The sequence below is a fragment of the Cottoperca gobio genome, chromosome 5 (genome assembly GCF_900634415.1).
Source record: "Cottoperca gobio chromosome 5, fCotGob3.1, whole genome shotgun sequence".
NCBI classification, from domain to species: domain Eukaryota; kingdom Metazoa; phylum Chordata; class Actinopteri; order Perciformes; family Bovichtidae; genus Cottoperca; species Cottoperca gobio.
Window position 1 is genome coordinate 15,095,113 of NC_041359.1, and position 21,862 is coordinate 15,116,974.

The 21,862-nt window shown below is 39.6% G+C and overlaps 1 protein-coding gene across 1 annotated transcript in view; it reads right to left on the reverse strand.

The window, feature by feature from the left end:
* Positions 1-21,862, reverse strand: part of gnai2b (guanine nucleotide binding protein (G protein), alpha inhibiting activity polypeptide 2b) — a 41,114-nt gene that overhangs the window by 12,730 nt on the left and 6,522 nt on the right. The window contains exons 2-3 of the mRNA XM_029430829.1: positions 2,402-2,444; positions 678-819 (exon numbers count right to left, since the gene is read on the reverse strand). Coding sequence (XP_029286689.1) covers positions 678-819; positions 2,402-2,444 — 185 coding nt within the window. The remainder of the gene's footprint in view (positions 1-677; positions 820-2,401; positions 2,445-21,862) is intronic.

Here is a 21,862-nt window from a genome sequence, read left to right on the forward strand (position 1 = left end):
GCTGTGAACAGGTGAATGATGGGAATCACATGATCCAAAGTTTGGCTCGGCACAGCTTACCATTATGTTATTGACTGAACAAGAATTTCCGAGAGGAGGCATTATTTGAAAAGCAAACCCAGAGGCATCACAGCCTTGAAATAATCTTTGTTCACTGGGTTGTGCTGGAACACGGATAAGTGAGAGAGTGAAATGTTTGTTCCGGCGATAATGTGCAGTGCACGCAACAGAGTTTTTCTTTCATTATTATTTTGAGACAGAAAGAAAAGTGGGAGAGACACAGTGTGTTATAGAAACAAAAAGGCAAACTCTTGTGATTTAAATTCTGGGCAAGCATAAGTCGGACTGCACGAACTGTAAGATGCCGTTGATAAAACAGACTTTGTTTTGTTGTGGCCTGAGGGAGACCCTGATCTGTCCACGACTAGAAAGAACAACTTAATTCTGCATTCTCACACAATGATTTATTTTAATCAAGCTACTGAGTTTCAATAAATATCTCTGCTATTTGCAAAAAAAGTATGTGATTGGTCTTGTGCATGAAATTAGTCTTTCTTGCTTTTAGTCAACACATGCTTAGGCCATCTGAAAAATAATGCATATTGATGTAAAATATAGTAGATATATACAGAACTATACATAATGTTTTGGGGTGTTTGTGTGCTTGTGTGCCTTACCACTCTGCCAGGGCTGCTGTAGTCTATGCTGAGACTGGCCATAGCTTTAACAATGGCCATAATAGACTGGATGGTGTTACTATAAACCACTGCTCTGTACTGCTTGCACTCGTCTTCTGAGTATCCATCTTCATGGATGATCCTGTCAATGAAAAAATGTGCAACATTTATTAATGTATACATAAAAAGATAGGTTCGCAGCTTTTACATTTCTGTCCTGTGTGATTTAAAACACACTAAAATATTCAGTAAAGCTGGGGGAAAGTGCGGTGTTGGGTTATAATTCTCTGTGGGCTCATCACTACGAACTGCCACATCCACGTACGTGTAGTCATTTGATCCATTGTCAAAAGGAAATCATTGATTATAGCAGCTCGAGCATGGAAATTATTATTATTATTATAAGTGGGCAGCCATTTTTGCCATATTCAAATTAAGGATCATTAGTTAGCATATTTCAGCAACATTCCTCAATATAATAATAATAATTAATAATCATTAAGTCAAACATAAAAGTGGAAACTGTTAGAAATGAAGTAACATATGTAATAACATTTAGGTGTCAAAAGGAGAAAACATTTTGAAGCTAAAAAGCAGCTTTTGTGTCAGCCTACAATTACTACCTCATTTACCAAGGAACATGCACGTACACACCAGCATGCTGTGTAGGATGATGTGGAGCAGTGCGGTTAACTCTGCAGCATCCAGTTGATGCAGTATCCTGAGTTTACCTCTTGCAATGTTATTACTTAGAGTGTGAGAGAACTAAGTGTCGGTGCAACCCATCACGAGATGCAATCATCCAGACTTCATCAGGCCGCAGAGGGAAGTGCGGTGCCGAGAGAGCATACTGAGATGACCCCACATTAATTTAAAAAAGGCGTTAAGAGCTTTAAAGTGTGTTGATGTAAATGATAAATCAACAATAGTAATTTAGTAATCATAGTTGCCCAATTGTTAAGCCGTTTAATGAAAAATGGTTGCGATTTCCTAACATTCTCACTTGTAATGTCAAGTTTATACAGGATACATCCATTTTTAATGTTACATAATGGGCAAGCGTTTCTTTCGTGCAGGCGGATTTATATGAAAGTGTTAATAACCTGGCTTCAAAAAGCGACAGACTGTTCCTGCTCTAAGCTTATAAAAAATGGATTCAATGCCTGGCTAGCCCAGAGGAATGTGAATAATTAAGCCATTTAGGGCCCTGTGTATGTGTGTGTGTATGTGAGTGTGTGTGTGTTCTGATTGGTACACAGGCATTACAATATACTCCTTATTCACAAACTTTTCACACTGTGAGCAGACTAACAATGAGGCGGCTATTCTGTACCCTAGAAACAACATATTGTAACAATGATGTGGTAACTGCAAACTCTCGACCTTCTGAATTTAATATGGTCTGTGCCCGAGTGTCTGAGCCAAAGGCAGAAGATAAGATTAGTGAGGTATTGCAACTTTATCAGTGAGCAGAGGCTCCATTAGTCAGCTTGCCAAACATCAGGATTTAACTTTAACATTTATTCACACCAGAGAAAGCAAAACAGAAAGATTCATTCTTCTTCTCCCTTTAGCTTATTTTGTGATTATTATTGTATACTGTACGGTGTTGTATATTGTAAGCCTGTGGGCGGATTTGGTCAGGTTTGTATAAATGGCTCTCTCGTTTCACAGTGGAAACACACACAAAATAAGGTCAGATGAAGATTGCTTTTGTAACTTACTTCATCTGCTTCACAATGGTGCTCTTCCCAGATTCCCCGGCGCCTGTTGGAAGATTAAAAGATTAGAGTCACAAAGGATCTTGTTGCTTTTGTCTTTGTGAGTGGAATAAATTGGAACTTTTGCTACAGCCGCTTCCGCTTTGAAAACATGAGCGACCGAGAGATGACCAGCAGCCACTAACGTCACATGATGTCCTCTGGGTTGTCTGGTTTATTTATGTTTCCATTTTTGAGGACATGATTTACAGATATGCATGAAAAATTCCTCCATTTCAACGTTTGTTTTTCACTCAGATAGAAGGGTGCGGTGAAGAGGGATGGTTTATTAATAATAATAATAATAATCTTTATTTGTATAGCACCTTTCATACAAGAATTGCAGCCCAAAGTGCTTCACAGCAAAAACATAATTAGTACAAGGACAGAACAAGAGCATTTACAGTACAATAATCACAGTGTTGATATAAATGAGTCTGAAGTACCATTATAAAAATAATTAAAATAGTATGAAAATAGCCAGAATTAAAATAGTTGAACATAGATTGTTCACTATTCAGGCAGACAAAAAAATTAAGAAATTAGCGCATTAGAGCTGAAATAGCAAAGTAAAACGCTTCTGTGCCAGACAGCAGAGAAGTCATCATGCACAAAAACTGTTTATGTTGTATGTTATGTAAACCTTCCCCAATAAACCATTGTTATTTTTGTTGAAATGAATAAGCCTGTAGTCCTCGGCACTTCTCTTGTGCTGTGGGGACCTTGCCACCATGCACTGCCCCTTCACGCCACCTGACACAACGCTGCCAACAAACATTAGCCCAGCCCGGGGCTGATGGAGCAAGTGAGCCCAGCAGTGCTGTCAACACTCATATTCACACACACCCAGCACTTTTCTGAGAGAAAAGGAGGAACACAGGGGAAATGGAGGTGTGTAAAAGGAATGTCTGGGGCTGCGTTCAATGTATTATAAGCCGTCACTCGTGATTTTCTGCTAGACAGGCATGAAGGCAGAGAGGTAGCCGGACTTCCAGGTGATGACCCAACACACACATACAAAACAAGATTTAATTGAATAAAAATAACAGAATAATATATGGTTATTTTTCATTTCTGATGAAGTTTTTAGGTAAAAAATGTTTTACCCTTTCTCTTAGATGTTGCTCCCAATATATACCTGAGTGAATCCTGCGGCAGAAACGTTTTAATCTTACTTAAAGCTAATCAAGATTAAATTATGTAACTAGGCTGCTGCTTCTATTCATTTACCAACCTATCTCTTGGAACACAACTTTTTTTTTTTTTTTTTTTTTTTTTTAAAATCACATGGCTGGTTAAATCTCTTTTTCAGACGGACATCTACCTCCAAGTTTCCTTTTTGGTATAAACAAATATTATAAATACAGCATCAGATTTATAGACGTTTGTTTAAAAATTAAGTAATAAAAAGATAGGTGGTGGAAAGAGGAACATCAGTCTCTCTGTGGACACACGCATGTATGAAGGTCACCTTCCTTTCCCCAAAAATAAAACTCATCCATCCATTAATATTTCAAGCCCAAAGGGAGGTACACACTTGTGAGCAGCAGTAAAAAAGAAAAGTGGACACTCATTATTCATGCTCAGGGTGTAGGAGAAAGTGTTGTTGTGCTTCTGGGAATAACTTTTCAGTTTATGGTATCAGGTCACCTTATAGCAGCAGCCAGAGGGCAGTAAACAGCGCTATATAAACCTGTCATTTTTATTCATCTTAAGGGCGCCAGAAATCAAGATAAAAATGTAACAGTATGAATTATTGATCTTTTCTTTGTCTTATAATGAAAACACACACACACACACACACACACACACACAGGATTTTTGAAGCACATAATGCTATTTGAGAGTTTAGATAAAAACATATCAGCTAATATGTCTTTAACATAAAAACAACAAACATTTTCGATAAGGGTTGTGACTGAGCTAATACTAACATGCTTGTAATGACAATGCCAACTTGCTGATGTTTAGCAGGAATAATACTTACCATGTTGACTTATCTTAGTTTAACATGTTGGCATACTAACATCTGCTTATTAGCACCAAGCAGGTATGTGGTCATAAACCAAACTACTGGATGCATTTAAATGCTGACCTGATGACGTTGCTAGATGAAAAGTTAAAGGGGTCAACAAAGTTGCTAGAATTTATCCTGAGGGAAAAAAACACATATCCATCCATCCATCGTCTACCGCTTATCCGGGGTCGGGTCGCGGGGGCAGCAGCTCCAGTAAGGAACCCCAATCTTCCCTTCTCCGGGCCACATCCTCCAGCTCCGACTGGGGGATCCTGAGGCGTTCCCAGGCCAGTGAGGAGATATAATCTCTCCACCGAGTCCTGGGTCTTCCCCGGGGTCTCCTCCCAGAAGGGAACACCTCCCTAGGGAGGCGCCCAGGTGGCATCCTTACTAGATGCCCGAACCACCTCAACTGGCTCCTTTCAACGTAAAGGAGCAGCGGCTCTACTCCGAGTCTCTCACGGATGGCTGAGCTTCTCACCCTATCTCTAAGGGAGATGCCAGCCACCCGTCTGAGAAAACCCATTTCGGCCGCTTGTACCCGTGATCTCGTTCTTTCGGTCATGACCCAGCCTTCATGACCATAGGTGAGGGTAGGAACGAAGATCGACCGGTAGATTGAGAGCTTTGCCTTCTGGCTCAGCCCTCTTTTCGTCACAACGGTGCGGTAAAGTGACTGTAATACCGCCCCCGCTGCTCCGATTCTCCGGCCAATCTCTCGCTCCATTGTCCCCTCACTCGCGAACAAGACCCCGAGGTACTTGAACTCCTTCACTTGGGGTAATGGCTCATTCCCTACCCGGAGTAGGCAATCAACCGGTTTCCTGCTGAGAGCCATGGCCTCAGATTTGGAGGTGCTGATCCTCATCCCAACCGCTTCACACTCGGCTGCGAACCGATCCAGTGACTGTTGAAGGTCACAGACCGATGATGCCATAAGGACCACATCATCTGCAAAGAGCAGCGATGAGATCCTCAGGTCACCGAACTGCAACCCCTCTCCTCCACGACTACGCCTCAAAAAAAACATATATGCCTGTACTAAATGATATGGCAATCCAATCCAATAGTTGTTGAGATATTTCATTCTGAACTGCAAATGTAAACCTCATGTTGGTACCATGAGCATGTGTGAAAAATGATATGGCAATCCATCAAGCATTTGTTGAGATATTTCAGTCTGGACCAAAGTAGTGGACTGAACACAGCAGCCATCCCTGGAGCCACACATTACTGTGGCTGAAAACTATATTCAACCATTTGTAATGCACAGTACATTCCAGTAGTTGTGGGTGTATACAGACAAGAGATACTACAGGAGACTGTACATAACTAGCTGAGTGATGATGAGGAAATGATGCACCTATTTGTAGCCTTCTGAACACATTAGGGAAATGTGTCTTATATTGCTCTGAGAATGCAATATCTTTAAACTCAGTAAACAGTGTTTCTTATCAAATTATTCATGCTAACAAACAGACAGGATGTTAATTTTCCCAGAAGGGACATCATTAAAATAATATTTCATTATTAATTCAGGTACTGACATTTCTGACAGTCAAAACAACATTTAATAGTCAGGGGACAAAGAGCTGCTCCACATGATTAATCGACTGCCACTGTGCGGGTTATTAATACAATTGTATGTGCCAATAAAACGACCAGATGCATAATTGATTTTCAACAACTGTCTCACATGGAGCTCAAACATTTACAGGACAATATGTCAGTGAACATCTACACAGCAGACGACATCAAACAATATTGCTAAAAACGACAGAATAGTCAAAGTGAACAGATGTATCCACCGTAGATGAAGCCATGTGCTTCCACAGGGTTGGAGCCGCAACGAGAACTGATTAGTATTACAAAGACCCGTCTGTGTGCTGTGCTGGCAGGGGGGACAAGCTCTTTCTTTTTAGTATCGTTGCAGCAGACATAGAATCACTTTCTGGCAACGAGAAGACAATGCCACCCCCTCTTTCTGCTTCTTCAACCCCAACTACTCCTACTTGTTCCTGAGTTGGTTTTTCAGTGAGTGCCAGAACACACGGCATTGATAAAGACATGATTTATAACATGTAGATCACAGGCAGAAAACAGAAGCATCTATCTGAACGCATCCAATACTCTCACATCAATGACAACTTGATGTTGTTACCCACTGCTCATGACACAAAGCCTCCATTCATAGACTGATGAGATATCGCGATCTTGGCGAACACACAAACATCCACACAGAATCTCACAGCAGATAAGATGGATCACCTGTCAACCAGGACACACATGTCAATCTACATCTGAGCTTTAAACAAGAGCAGTGAATTGGGTTGGTGCTTTCCTTTGTTATAGTGCAGAAACAATTAGTTTATTAATTGATTATTTATTTATCAGGCTCTTGGAAACTGTGTTGGACATCTTTTTGTAAATTACGACAACTTATTGGCTAAATGATCAAATGAAAATGAAACATATTTTCACATAAACTTCCAAATGATAAAAGTCCATACTGAAGCATAGAAAATACAAAACATTTTACAACCTATTCCTTGGCAGCAACGATTCTTTCTTAGCTTGACGCCTCGTTCAATTTGGCAGTGTGTGAGTGGGAAGCCAGAGAGGGATCATCTATTCTAATTCTCGCTTTTTGGACAATAAGTTGTGTTGGATCTGTGGAAGTTAGCTTGAACCTTGACAAGTGTTACCCTCTCCTAGTGAGGCTACTTGTCTTCTGGTAAAAAAGAAAAAAAGAAAGTGGCAGCACGACCCCATATCATTTAGAGGAAAATAATAGTTGTCTAGGTCCTTCTGAGACCTGCAGGGAGAGTTGGCAGTGACATGGGCTGCAGTGAGAGGGTTTCTGTTCAAATTGGGAGAAAAAAAAAGGGAGGAAAGAAATTGACAAATACATGGTCAAAGAAATCAGTGAAACCCGTCTTAGATAAGACACATTATAAACTTGCTGAGAATAGCAAGAGGTGTGTACAGTGAGGAGGTACAAATTGCTCTGGTGTCGCTCACAGGTCACAGATTCCCTTTGGAAAAGCTGACACAGTAACACCATAATCCTGTAAGGTGAGGATATACTGAGCGGAGACAAACCAGCACCTCTCCGACACATGCTAAAAAGACCCTAGAAGTAATCAATTACAATTTCAAAAAGACTGAGATGGAGGACACATTTGAGTTTCCCCAAGTTTGAGAAGAAAATCACTTAAATTAAAAGGCAGTTAACGAAGAGGACAGATAGGAGGCATTGACAGAAAAGGTGGACAAGAGTGATACATGAGCACGAAATGGAGGGGGAGGATGACCATGCAGAGAAACTGGCAGCGTGCGAGCGGATTGAGTATAAAGTGCACTGGTTAAAAGAAAAAGTGGTTGGATGAGGACCAACATGAGTGCCTTGTAAATTAATGAATATGCATTAACAGGTTACCAGCCAGTTTGCACATAAATACAGTGTTCAGCAACTACAAGCAAAATGAAAAGTGAGATTGGTGACTGGAGGCCTAATATTTAGAGTGTTGGAATAAGTAACATTGAAGTTCAAGCTGACAAGCATTCAGTGAACAACAGCGGGCAATCACTTGTTTTGTTCTTGCTATTTGCGTCACTTCACTGCCAGCAAATGAGTAGTTTGGTTTACTGAAAACAAATGCCAATATGAGCAAGTCACTGGACTCCCCCATCTCAGTGCAGACTTCTCTTGAAAACCTCAAAAAGTATCTAGTTAATATATTTACTTCCCAAGAACCTTCTCTTTGGAGCACTAAAACCAGAATGAGTGCATCACGTGTATATGCTGTTGATTTACAATGGTAGGTAAGTCATGTCAGGCCTGTTGTGATCCTAAAATGTATCTCTTAGCAAAAATGTAATGCTACGAAATTGAAAGGAAGGTCCCTATAATGATTGTCTATTAGCAATGACTCATGTTAACTTCATGATTAACAAATCATTTGATGAATAATTATAGAGGGCTTTGGTTTTGGTGCAGTTGTAGGGAATGTTTATAGATTCAATTACATTCAAATCCAACCCAACCAGCACACTCAGTGTTAGAAAGCCACATCATTCTGAAGTTAAGCAGGTGTTTACCATGCTCACCATCTTAGATTAGCATATTAGCACTAAGGCGCTGGGTGACCAAAGTTATTACAATTCATCCTGAGGGGTACATAAATGGGTGTACCAAATTTCGTAAAAATTAAAAATGTCAACCTCATGGTAGCGCTAAAGGAAAAGTCATGAGATCACCAAAGTCAGGAGGATGCATCCAATGTTGACCTGCTAGTGGATTTACCAAATGCTTCATCTTCTGGGGAGCATGAATGCTTTCATTGATTTCATGGCAATCAATCAAATAGTTGTTGAGACATTTGAGTCTAAACCAATCTGTTTGGTAAAGATCTGCCAACCAAGTGGAGAAACAACTCAGCTGAGGATTTTTGAAGCGACACACAAACAGGCAATGTCATAAATCAATTCTGCAAACAATATCCCAGCATCCTTAGCCTATAATCACAAAAACTGCATCTTTGTGTCACACAGCCCGCTGCTGTGGCATTTTATTTATTCTGTGGAGACATGTAACACATCCCAGCATATGCCAGCATCATAGGCCATCTATTGTCTAAGTGACTGCAATGGGAGAACGACTCACTGGCCTGGCTGTGCCACGATTCCTCCTTCGCTCTGATTCTGGCCCGGTGCCCCCACCCATTGTCATTGGTGTCACGACTGCTCACATCCAACTAGCTTTTACAGATATTTAAAAGGTTAACCTCCTCTGGGCGTTGATGACACTGAGCAGAATACACAACAATGATGCTGTTGCTATTTAAAGCCCTGTCGCAATGTGTACCGAGGAAGCTGACTGACACAAGCAGATGTGACTAAATACATTTGTAAGCACAAGTTTCTGACCCATAATTAAATTCATCTGGTGCATACAGTGTCGGATGTATAGAGATCTGTTGAAGCAGGAAAACATTATTCCTTCTACTGTATGTGGGATGGCAGGTCAAATATGAATCCAATATTGAGTCTAATTACTTAATGACAAAAGTGAAAAATGTAAAGCTAGGGTAGGCAGTTTATTCTTGGCGTCAGTGGGCAAAAATTCTCAGCATATTGTAATTCAAGCGGTCTGAGAGAAAACTAGACTTCTGCGTCTCCTCTTGGCGGTTTCCAGGATTTAGAAAATGACATTTAGAAAATCTAATCCGTAACGGGAGAATTGGGCCAATTACAGTTCATTTTAGAAAGAGGGTATTTTTAATGGCTGTTCTACAAATGCAAATGTTCGTTAACCAGGATTTACGTTAGCAAAGAAAACAGGACGCTATATAACAATCATGATCAGGATGATGTTTGAATGACTCGTACAGGTTACTGAAGCGCATGCATATGCCTGTGCTTGTCTGGTGGGAGGGGATTAGAGAGGGGGAGAGCGGCAGGATGACGGCTGTATTATGAAATGCTGGTGTTTTTTTTTTTCCTTTTCCAGAAAACTGCTTACCCTGGTATACCACTTTAATTACAATATGCTGTAAGATCAATATGGACTTTTCCCCAATGACGGCAAAATGTCTCACCCAGCTTTAAGAATAAAGATTAGCATTGAAGAAATGTTGAATTTTGTTAGCTATTGAAACCAAACCCAAAATGTAAGTGATTATTGGAAGCTTCCAAGTATGTACATTTATTAGATTGCCAGAAATACACGCACACAAAATGAATGAAGTTTTAAGGGATTGAGTGTGTGTGTGCTCAATGTTGAACTGAATAATGCTCCTGAAATCAACCTTACAAGTCTATAGCTACTCTGTGAGGAAATAATGGTCATTATACATCAGAAAACAAAATTGTTAGATGGAAGACAAACTTAACTTTTCATAGATTATTACCACGGGTGGGGCAAAAAATGCAACATTTTGCCTAAAGGTATATAAAGGCAACATTGTGACCTAAATCTTTAAGGTAACCCGTTTAGTACCTCATTCGCACAGTTGATCAGACTCAGCTTCTGTGTATGTCTGGGGAAGTGGATGCAGGTTATGGTTATTTGTGCGTGTGTGAGACGGGACGTTATTCCAAGACACTCATTTATAAGTGGAACACACCATTACCCTCCGTCAGCAAGCTGTTATTAACAACCTCCTCTTTTTTTCACCCAGCCTGAAATCAAGCCTTTATCTATCCTGCTTTTATTAGCCTGCAGATATCAGCAGTCTGTGAATTATTTCATGCAGCTACTCAAGAGATTTAGGTAGCCAGTTTGAACAAAGACCTAGATTAGCATACTGTATCACTACATGCAGGTTTTAGTGGGTGACTGTGTACCAAATTGCATCAGTAGCACAGGTGTTTCAGGCAGCCAGATCCCGTCAACCCACCAACACACATGCAGAGTGGAAAGCGATAGGGCAATTTTACATGGCTGGATGCAGTACAGTATGTTATCGCCTGGAGTGGGAAAGTAGGTCATCAGCCTCACAGGGAGCTGTGGAGCTTCACTGCTTTGCTCTGCAGAGTAGGGGGCTTACTGCATTCTGACTGTGCAACCAATGTTAACCGTATTTAATCCAGCGTTACATGTGCTCACAAGCAGCATCAATGTGTTTATGTGACCTGGATGCTTATTATATACACCCCAAGCTTCTTGAAGCTACTGCAGTGACCAAAAAACACATCAAGCAGAACAAATGTCAGACACAAAGGAAGTGATGGTAGTTTAACAGATTGTACACAAACAGCTTTGTATATCTGGTGCATAAATCATCAGATGCACTTATGCAGCTACCAACTAAAGCTAAGCAAATGAAAAGACTTGGATTAAAGACTCTTGTCTCGTATGGGGAAAAAGAGCATCAGGGAGAAACAGTGCCAACATTGGATGTTCATTCTGATGTAACATGACATCAATCTATGCAATGCACTCAATCAGTGCTGCCTGAGAAAGAACACTAAGTTTATATGAGGATTATAGCAGACACACACTTTAGTATGGCCTTTAATAACAGAAGTAGGCATGCTTTACTGTTAAACATGTTAGACCTCAGTGCATCCTTCAACACCATCGACCATTAATGCCTGCAGTGGGTAGGTGTCACTGGCACTGCTCTTGACTGCTTCATACCTTTCCAAAACAACCTTCTCAGTCACCATTGGCAACTCATCCTCCTCCTCCTCCTCCCCCTCCTCTTCAGCAAACCACATGCTGTGCAACAAGGCGTCATTCTTTGTCCAATCCATTTCTTTCTACATGCTCGCCCATGGCCGTGTAAAATACAGGCGGAATGCATTATTTAATTGCTACGCCAGTGACGTCCAACTGTTCCAACGCTTACAAGCCAATGATCCAACCACTCTTGACATTTTAAGACTTCATGATGTCAAGTGCTGGGTGTCTCAAAACTTATTATATCTCAGCAGTATAAAGTTTGAAGGAATACTTTGCCATTTCCATCAAGAAGTCCATCTACCAACATTAGATCATTTTTAGATGTTTTTTCAGGACGAGGTTACAAATGTATCAGTGTCATAAATCTTTGGGAACATATTAAAAATAAGTAATTAATTATTAAAAATAAGTAGTTTTTTCTCAGCCAACTATTTCTTATAGTGCTAATTTTCAGCTGAATGGATAAGTGCTACCAGTTCTGCATGAAAAAAGATACATTCATATTCATTTGCATGTCCAGAAACAGGCGTTGTATTGGTCAGTTTTGATTATTACTTTCAAAAACTTTAACAACAGTCAGTTCCCTGTGATGAGCCCCAACCTTCTAATCCTTCAGGTATGACTCTGCACACACTGGAGGAAAAAAACTAAGCTACAAAAACAGCTTGATTTGGAAATAGTTGGAGGGATATCTACTTGGATAGCTTTCTGACACTGATCTGGTCATTATCTAAATCCTTGGATCAGACACACTGGCAGGGAGCAACATGTTGTGCTCACATTACCCCAGGAGTTCTTCAAATCCTCATTTTGTTCTTGTTTTTTCAAGTATTTGACACTTTCTCCTTGTAAGTGAACAATGTGTTTTGCATTTTATTATGATCCTTTCTTTAATATTGTTACAGGTTCCTTTTTGTCCTTTTCTACACACTTCATTAAATGTATTCAACTAGTGCAGGCAGTCACGGGAGGACATAATGCTAAAGATACAATTATTCTTCAAATCTTCTGCACACTTTTTAAAATCAAATGTAATTATTTTTAATTATTTTAAACACCTAGACAAAGAACATGTTTAATCATTTTGCTCTAGACCGTAGAAAAGCAACACATTTAATGGGTCAACAGGATTAATTATCAAAAAAGTGCCTCATAATTAAAAAAGGTATGATTCTTTTTTTTTTATTGATTATACGATGGCTGCCAATCTAAGCAGGGTCATGATTGACAGCTTTGAATCAAGAGGAGGATTTCTGTCTTACATTTATGATTAAGTCCACAAAATGTATGTGGATGAACTTTTCAATAACAGGATTAATATTTTGACAGAGGATCTCCCAGTGGAGCTGAATCCACAATTTGCTGTGTGCTATTTGACGGGTTGTCGGAGGTATCAGGTATCTGGGTCATTTTGAACAAATGTAATATGTACTCAGCCTTGCTAGAGTCCCTATTAATTACACAAATCAAGTGAATTGATCACAGATACTTGACATGCGGAAACCGAAGAAAAACAGTATTCCTGCACAGTTCAATGCTGTAGATTAGTAAGCAGGCAATCGAAAAGAAAGGACAGGTTTACGCAAATATAGTCAATATACCTACTTAGATCATAGACATAGATTTGCTATTCTGTAGACTGCTCGGGGACATGCTAGGGAATAAAGCATGCATGAAAAACACACTTTATAGCAAAGAGTATGAGTTTCCTACCCTCCCCTCTAATCAATGTTTCACATATCTAACCATCACAGCCTGGCAGTCATCCTGCTTACTCTCCCAGTCCTCCCTCCCTACGTTTCTGCATACCATTATGTGAGCTTATAGTCTTTGCACTCACACACAAGTCAGCAAACAGATGAGACATCAGGAGTGCCGGGCAGCTGCTGCAGTGCAAGAGGCTCCCCATAAGACCATTCTGCATTCTGTTGGCACACCAGATTGTCAGGGAGAGTGAGGGCTTTGTTCACCCAAATCAGTCGCACATGGCAAAGACTGCAGTTGTGCTCAGGCAAATGTTGATAGTTGTGGTTGCTTCATAGCTTCATCTTTGAGAGCATGGTCAGTGTTCGTTATGAACTCGCCTTTGTATACATACGTATGTGCTTCTCTGTATTTGTGTAGGGCGGGAAAAATCGGCAATACACATCAGACAGTTCATCTGTTAACTTTTTTATGGAGATAGATTTATCTCAATGTTATTTGTGTGAACAGATCAACACTCTGTGTGTAAATGTGTAATCTGCAAATGTAAAACACTGTCCACAAATGCAAAATAATATTTGTAAACTCCCTAAATCTTTTTTTGCAAATATAAAAACGGACCTGCAAAAACACAAACAAATTCCACAAATAAAACTAATCTATTTCAATACATTAAATTGATTTACAATTAAATTAAAACAATTCGGTCATTTTCGGTAAGCTCGCGTTTGTCTGTTGACGTCATTTACGCATTTCAAAGTAAGAGCATGCAGTCTACATGAGCAGGCTTTTAATAAGCAGCGACAAGGAACGTGCATAAATCAGTTTTTGCATTTGTGGACGGTGTTTTACATTTCCAGATTACACACGGATTGTTGATCTGTTCACACAAAACATATTGAGACGAATCCATCGGCATACATTTTTCATTAAATTCCCATGTGACCATGAGCTGCGTGTTAAAGCAGCTGTTTCATTACTGCTGACCTGATGGCTGATAATATTTCACCGTGAACGCATGTCTAAAACATTGGTATGTGAAGGTCGGACCCGGCAGAGCTACAGTAAAAGGGAAATGAGGGGTGGCCTTGCATGTGGATGTACTGGATGAGTTGCCATAGTTACACCACCATGCTTTGCCAAAATTAAATTACGAACATCAACAGATTTGCACGTTTGCGTGGGCCAGTAGAAAAACTATAATTCTCTTAAAGCACAGACTCATTTGGTAACAGCGTCTTCTGTGCTCCGTTTCAAATCCTCAGTTTCTTATATTTTTAAGGAACTTGAAGTAAAAAGTGAAGTGATGAAAACAGTTAATAGTGTTTGTGTTGCTGTGACCCGAATGTGAAATCCTAGTGCAGTGACTTAATATGCAGTGAAATTACATGAGTGATAAAAATCAATTACAAGAGAATAAAGAAGAAAATAGTCTGCTTCTCTTAATTTAATTCTGTTTTACTTATCCTACTTACTTAGATCAACTTATTTCTTGAAGTTAGCTGCTTTCAACACTCTATATTTGCTTTTTTTTGTTATAATTGAAATACTCATTTAAAAAGACTAATTATTATAAGATGAAATGCCAAACAAGGTCAGAGAGAACAATCTATGTGTGTCTTTGAGTGTGTAAGACTTCTGATGAGTCGTTATTCACTGTCACACAAAGCTCTATCATCTCTTCATGCTGTAACAGTCCGCTAACAAAACTGACAGCCTTGACTCCCAGTGAAATTAAATTAGCTGTAATAGTGCTTTACTACTTTGACTTAACACTTAACCTATCCATTCATCTCAAGAGAAGGGCCTCTTTGCGTGCCTCAGGCGATACTGGTAATCAATAGGCTGTTAAACGGATTCTTGAGTTGATTAGAGGAGAGCACTGGAGGATGCAAGTCACTGATTAGTCTCGAGTCTCACTTAACTCACAGCAAAATAACAAGAGACAATGACAAGCCACTGACACACCACACAATTTAAATGCATGTAGCCAGTATGTGTAATAAACTGCTTTAAGCAACACAAGCTAAGTGCCATGTAGTTTCAATGTATTCAATGGAAGGCAGACCTTTCTAGTGATGATATCTACACCACCCGGTAACTCACACCAAAAATATCTAGATTGATAAATAGCACTAAAGTTAAGGAAAATATGTATTTTTGATAATGGGGTGAACTGCCCCTTTAAGTACCCAGCTGAATCTATAGATAAACACACAGATGATAGATTTTAAAAAAGCAGAATGAATGTGTAAACAATGCTGTTAATATATAAATTATATATATATATATATATATATATATATATATATATATATATATATATATATATATATATATATCATATAAAAATAATATCTATAATATCTATATTTAAAACCTACATTTCTGTCTCTCGCCGAATGTAGTTGATGGTGCTATTTAGCCAATGCTATTTTTCAAGAGATATAATGTATTTTTATGACATTCAAATCTATTGCAGCCCGACTCACTGACAGCACTGGACAGTAACACATTACTGCCAAATTAATGGCCCATTAATTCAGGCTGGATCCAACCAAATTAGCTCTCCCACAAGAACAAACTAGTTAATTAAATATGGTGGCATTTTTTAAATATTCCACTGTGTTCAAACACACACTTACAGACAGGCACCCTGGCCATCTTTCTCAATCCTGCTCTAAACTACAAATGGCAATACTGATGTTTTCAGACACGTGATAGCACAATACCAAAATGCAGAACCTTTTATCCCCATTGGTATATTTTGATCAGATGTAAAATAGGCCATCACTAACAAGCATGAACTCTGATGTCCATGTGATGTCTGTCTCTCACCGTTATTAAAGCAACCTTGACTACCGGTGTGTTGAGAATGTTCTCATTTACTTCACAATGTTTTATGTTTCACTTCTTTTCCAGAGACAAAAAGGTAAAGTTTAAAAAGAAAGCATTCATTTATGTCTCCTGCTAAATTTAAGTCCAATATAAACTTCTCCTTTTGAGAAGCATGCATGGTCTGCATGACAACTCCACCAAGTCTCAAGGGAAATATCGAAATATCTGGCAGCTTTGCTCCTAAATGCTCCGTTATGTTCACCAGCTAGTTGCACATGTTTTGCCGTTTGGTGCTGGACAGGTACAGTGGGTTTACCGGAGATTTTTTTGCTGAAATAAACTGTCTTCAGGCTTTTTAAGACTAGTTTGGACAAGTGTCAGCTGAAACTACAGGTCCCTCATTTAGCTACTGTATATTAATAATTGAGAAAATAGTTCAAACAACCTCTAAAATCTATGAAAAGACTAAATCTGAGATTTACTCATAAGCTAATGATGCCCTGTGGTAGCAAGAAATAATGAGGTCACTATAAGATTTGTATCTTCATAAACATAAAAGAGAGTAACACGTCCACCAGCTAATAAGAGGAATTAAAACTGTAGGCTTATTGTTCTCTCAGCGATAAGACTCAACTTCTGTAACACTCTAACATTGCTTTTATGAAGAGACACCCCAGGTGACAGGCTACATATTTTAACTAATGAAACTGGATGTAAGTGCTACTAAAGTGCTCAAAACTCATTTTGAGAATATAGTTAGAGAATAGAGTATTTCTTCACTGTAAGCCTGTCAGTCAGTTTCTTTGTATTACAAGTCTCTTATGTTTAAATATGCAAATGAGGTATTATCTCGTGCTAACTTTTGGTGAACTTAAGAGAAATCTACAGACAAAAACTAGATAGGTGGAGTAAAATAAACACATGAATGTGTATGTTGGATGTTCTTTTCCACTGGTCTGAAAGAAGACATGTCATGGAAGCAAAATAGCCCAAATTGACCAGTAAATGAAAAACAATGTTTTTCCTGGGGTGTCTCGCCAACTCTGTTGGCTGTTCTTTTCAGAGTATGACAAGAAAAGAATAATACATCCTCATTGTAAGCCGTTTTGACAGAAGCCAACCTTTCCTTGGCAAAATAGCCTCATCCGTTACCTCTCCTGTGTCCACGCTTTGTCCATACAAAACATCTCTCTGGATATCTTAATCCTTTAACTAGCACTAAGTATTGACCCGTTTTACATTCAAATATGATAACTGGAAGCATTTTGGCGGCGGCTGCGTTTACAAAATGAAGAATGAAAAATGTATTAAGGGTATCATTTAGTATGAATATATAACCATGGCAACCAGGCAGAGAGGAATGAAGCCTCGTTTCATCTTCGTGGCTCCAAAATGACTCCATACACCCATGATGACACTTTCAAAAACCTTTCGGAAACACAGATTTTACATAGCAAATAATTTAGACTTTTACAGCATAAATGTAATTACGTTAACAGATTATTTGCAGTTTCTTTAATCTAAGAAAACACTAGCACAGTGCCTCTGCAGGTGCTGTCTGTTTCAGCAGATGACACCAACTAAACGCCCACACAGTCATTTTGCTGGAAATGCAATTCCAGCCTTTACATAAGTCAACATCAGTTGTCACATCCTCCATTGGCTCGTGTCTTATTCTAGTGTTGCCATCCAGGAGAATAATGTACAAGCTATGTCACAGACTCAGTAGCTCTGTAGCCCTATTGATACTTGTATATTACACTTGTTTTGCTTCTATATACCCCTCTATATACCCCACTGTAACTGTATCATTGCATCACTGACCAACATGGAACCTATTTGCCCTGGTAGGGGTTCCCTGTGATCCGGCCAGATCTTTGCTTATAATTGTTTAACCAATAGAGATAGCTGTGCCAGGAATTAACTGGGAGCCAAATCGATGAGCGACCTTGAATGTTAGCATATGGAGCTTCAACTGGATGCACTCTGCACCAGGGCCACTGATCATAAATGCTTTTGAATGTACTGAGCGTACTTTGCTGCCAAGCAGACGGTTCAAACAGCAAATGCTGTCGACTGAGCAGATTTTTCAAACCTTTCAGCAGCTAGTGATGTAGGTGATGTAAGCCAATTGCTCCTCAAAAATGTTAACGGGAAAGAGGAGAGAGGACTGGCACCTTCAACAAGCAGCAGGTGTTCTGTGATGGGGTTGCATCACTCACATTGTTCCTCACCACTGCCACAATATCCGTTTGAATCTATATAAAGATGGACATTGGTCATTGAGACATAACCCTATTGGCTGTTATTGCTCCCTCTACTTTCAGTTGTTGTGATGACACAATTTTGTCATAATGTTTTAGAAAATCCAATCTCGGCAAACTGGTCATACGTCTTTTCATAACCTTTTCCTTCAGCTCGATTGGAAATATCAAGAGGTCAAGGAAAGATGTGAAGGAGAATTTGAAAAGGAAAAGATAACCGCGGTGCTGAGAGAACTTGACTGCACGAACACTAGCAGGCTGCATAATTATGGGACGTGTCATCTCTTTTCCGTTCAGGTTCAGTGTACCCTATGCTAAAGACAGGAAGCATTGTAGCACCTTTCAAATTAGAACATTTGACCAACTTTTATGGCTTTCATGGCTGCTACTTACTTCTGGGTCATTTCACTCAGTAAGGAACCTTCCTGGGTAAGAAAGACTATTCGACTGCACACCTGGCATGTTTCACCGGTAAAAGCACAGGTGTAATTAATCAAATCAATGAAGAATCCCTTCTATGTAGGGCAGGGGTGTCCAAACATTGTTCACTGAGGGCCACATACAGAAAGATATATGAAGGGCTGGACCACTCACTCGAGGTATATTGCCTTAAAGAAATCTATCAAATGTAGGTAAATTATGCTTGATAATTGAATATGCTTAAAGGTGGGGGGGGGGGGCAGCCTCCATCACATCTTTCTATTAATGAGGTTTCATTTAATTTGTAACAATAAGGGTTTACAGCTCATTCTCAAAACCGGAGCCTCAGATTGCTTCTTAGTCAGGAGGTGATCCTCTTCACAGCCCTGTATAAAAGGGGGGGGGGGGGGGTGTAAGCTTGTTACACAAATAAGTTACTGGGCTTGTTAACACATCAACTAACGTTAGTTAGAAATGTTATCAACTTTAATTGACTGAATGTATTGAAAGATGTATCTTATTAACATGAATGCTGTGTAATATATGTTTTAACTCTCCTGTAATGGGAACAACGTTGCACTCAGTGGGAGCAGTGATGCTGCACTTTGGACTGAAGGATGCTGCAGGTCAGGAGTGAGTTTGGTGGTTGAGATACGAAGGACATCACAGAGATGCTGTCGCTCATTTAGGTTCTCAACCTGCTTTTGTTCAGAGTTAACAGATGTTTGCTCACATATGTTGAGCCGAACAGACTCATCATTCTTTGTGCGTGGCGTCTCATCAGAGGAAACTTTTCCAAGCTCCGGTAGAAGTCGGGGAGGGAGAGAAGCTGATGTTGATTCTTCAGGGAGTTATCGTATATAATTATTATATATAAGTTCTAGTTGCAGACTCTCTTAAACTTCTTCTGCATTCATCAGCTCGATTTCTTTCTCAATGATAGAAACATCTTGGAAGTGCTGACTGAATGCTGTCATGAGAGACGTGATCACAGACACATATTTCCCCTTGTTATCAGAAAGGTTGGCCTTTGGAAAAGTACATCTGATATCGGACAGCGTGGGGAAGTGCGCAACATTTAAGTTGCGTAGTTGTGTCAATGAATATAAGGATTGTTGTGGAGAAGTGCATAACAGCTGTGGCTCAGGAGGTAGAGTGGTCGTCTACCAACCAGTCCCAGCGGTCAACATGTCGAAGTGTCCTTGGGAAAGATATTGAACCCCAAATTGCACCCAATGATCGATGGTGTGTGTGTATGGCAGCCTCTGCATGAATGTGTGTATGAATGGGTGAATGCTGACGTGTTTTGTAAAAGCACTTTGAGTGGTCACTGAGACTAGAAAAGCACCTTATAAAAAAGCAGTCCAGTCCAACTAAAACCAAAACTTGAATATGAAAAGACGAGGAGGGAAAGAGATAAAAGAAGCATCCTAAATTATAAATGGGGCTAATAATGGAAATGTGATTGAAACATGAACGATGGGGAAGCATTAGGTTTGCCATCTGCACCATACAGGATGGAGAATGGACTTTGGAACAGACTATTGTTTTGCATATATATTTGTGAGCTGCAATAAATATGCAAGTTAATTAAACATAGCTCTCATCTAAAACTTTCATTATAACTTCAAAGGCTGCAGAAAACTGCTGGATAACAAATATGAGTGTATCACAAAGTCAACAGATACCTTTTCTCCTAATGCTGCAAAAGAAAATGCAGAACATGTTGTAAAAATTGTCTTCAAAATCACATAAAAGGCCTGAGGGGCTTTACTTTAATTCTCTCTCTTCCATACACACAATCCAGCACTGCGAGGACAAACAATGGATACGTTGCAATGAATAGGCAGAAAGCAGACATCTCTGCAGAAACATTTAAAAATGATTAACAGAGAGATTCTCTTTATCAGTATGTGTAAGAGGTGAAATGGACTGTTGCATGCCGGTGTTCTCAAAACAACAAAAGGAAGCTAATTATTGTAGTTAATTTGGCCAAAACCATCTGCAGTTGGAGACTCAACTGTTCTCGACAATAACTTATAACTCCAGGACCTCGTCATTACATGTTTATGTTTTCTTTCAGTATTGAAGCAATCCAGTGACAGGTGTCTGTACAACCATGGGTACATTGTGAACAGGAACTGCTAATAGCTAATTCGCCATACTTTTAATGGTGCCAATTTGCCAAAATCAACAACAAACAAACAAATGAAAAGGAAAAACAAAACGGGGCTTCTGTTGAAACGCACTGACTCCATTGCAACATCCTGTTTCCATTCAAAGCATTATGGGAACTATAGTTTCTAAATTTAGAACAAATGTATCCAAATCAATATATATCAGATATTCCTGGAACAATTAGCACTCTCTATCCATTCACATATTATGTACATTTACTGTGTGGCGAAACCACACGGAGAAAATCTGGAGCTGAACTATAAATCATAACCGTACAGTTTCTGTACTGCCGTTAAGTGTAAACCCTGCTTTAGAATAGAACATTTTTATAGTTAGTTATTGGGGGTGGGGGGGGGGGGGGGTGTCTGACATGCTTGTTTGGGGGTTCATCTGCCATCTAGTGGCTAAACATTTGAAATTTCTAAATGTACACTAAAAGCTGTGTGCGAGTTGTGCATGCGATGCATTAACACTCTTACAGGATGTCATAAACCACTATCCAGCCTCAGGAAATACTCAGAGCTCACTCCCCACTATATCAAGTAAATGCAGATGCATGTACACTCTGCCTTATAAAACACACATCATCCAATTCAAAGACCCAAAATCACACACACAAACACACACACACAAGGCGTGAAAGATGCACCGTGCCTCCTCTCATTAGTCCACTGTGACCCTAGCCAAGCCGCCTCATTAAGAAGAATCATTAAGTCCCCTCTGATATTCAGAGTAGAGGTCATTCTCTTATGCAGCTGCCGGAAATATTTGTATCAGGGGGATATATTGTACGATGTTATTTTGTGACTCTCTGT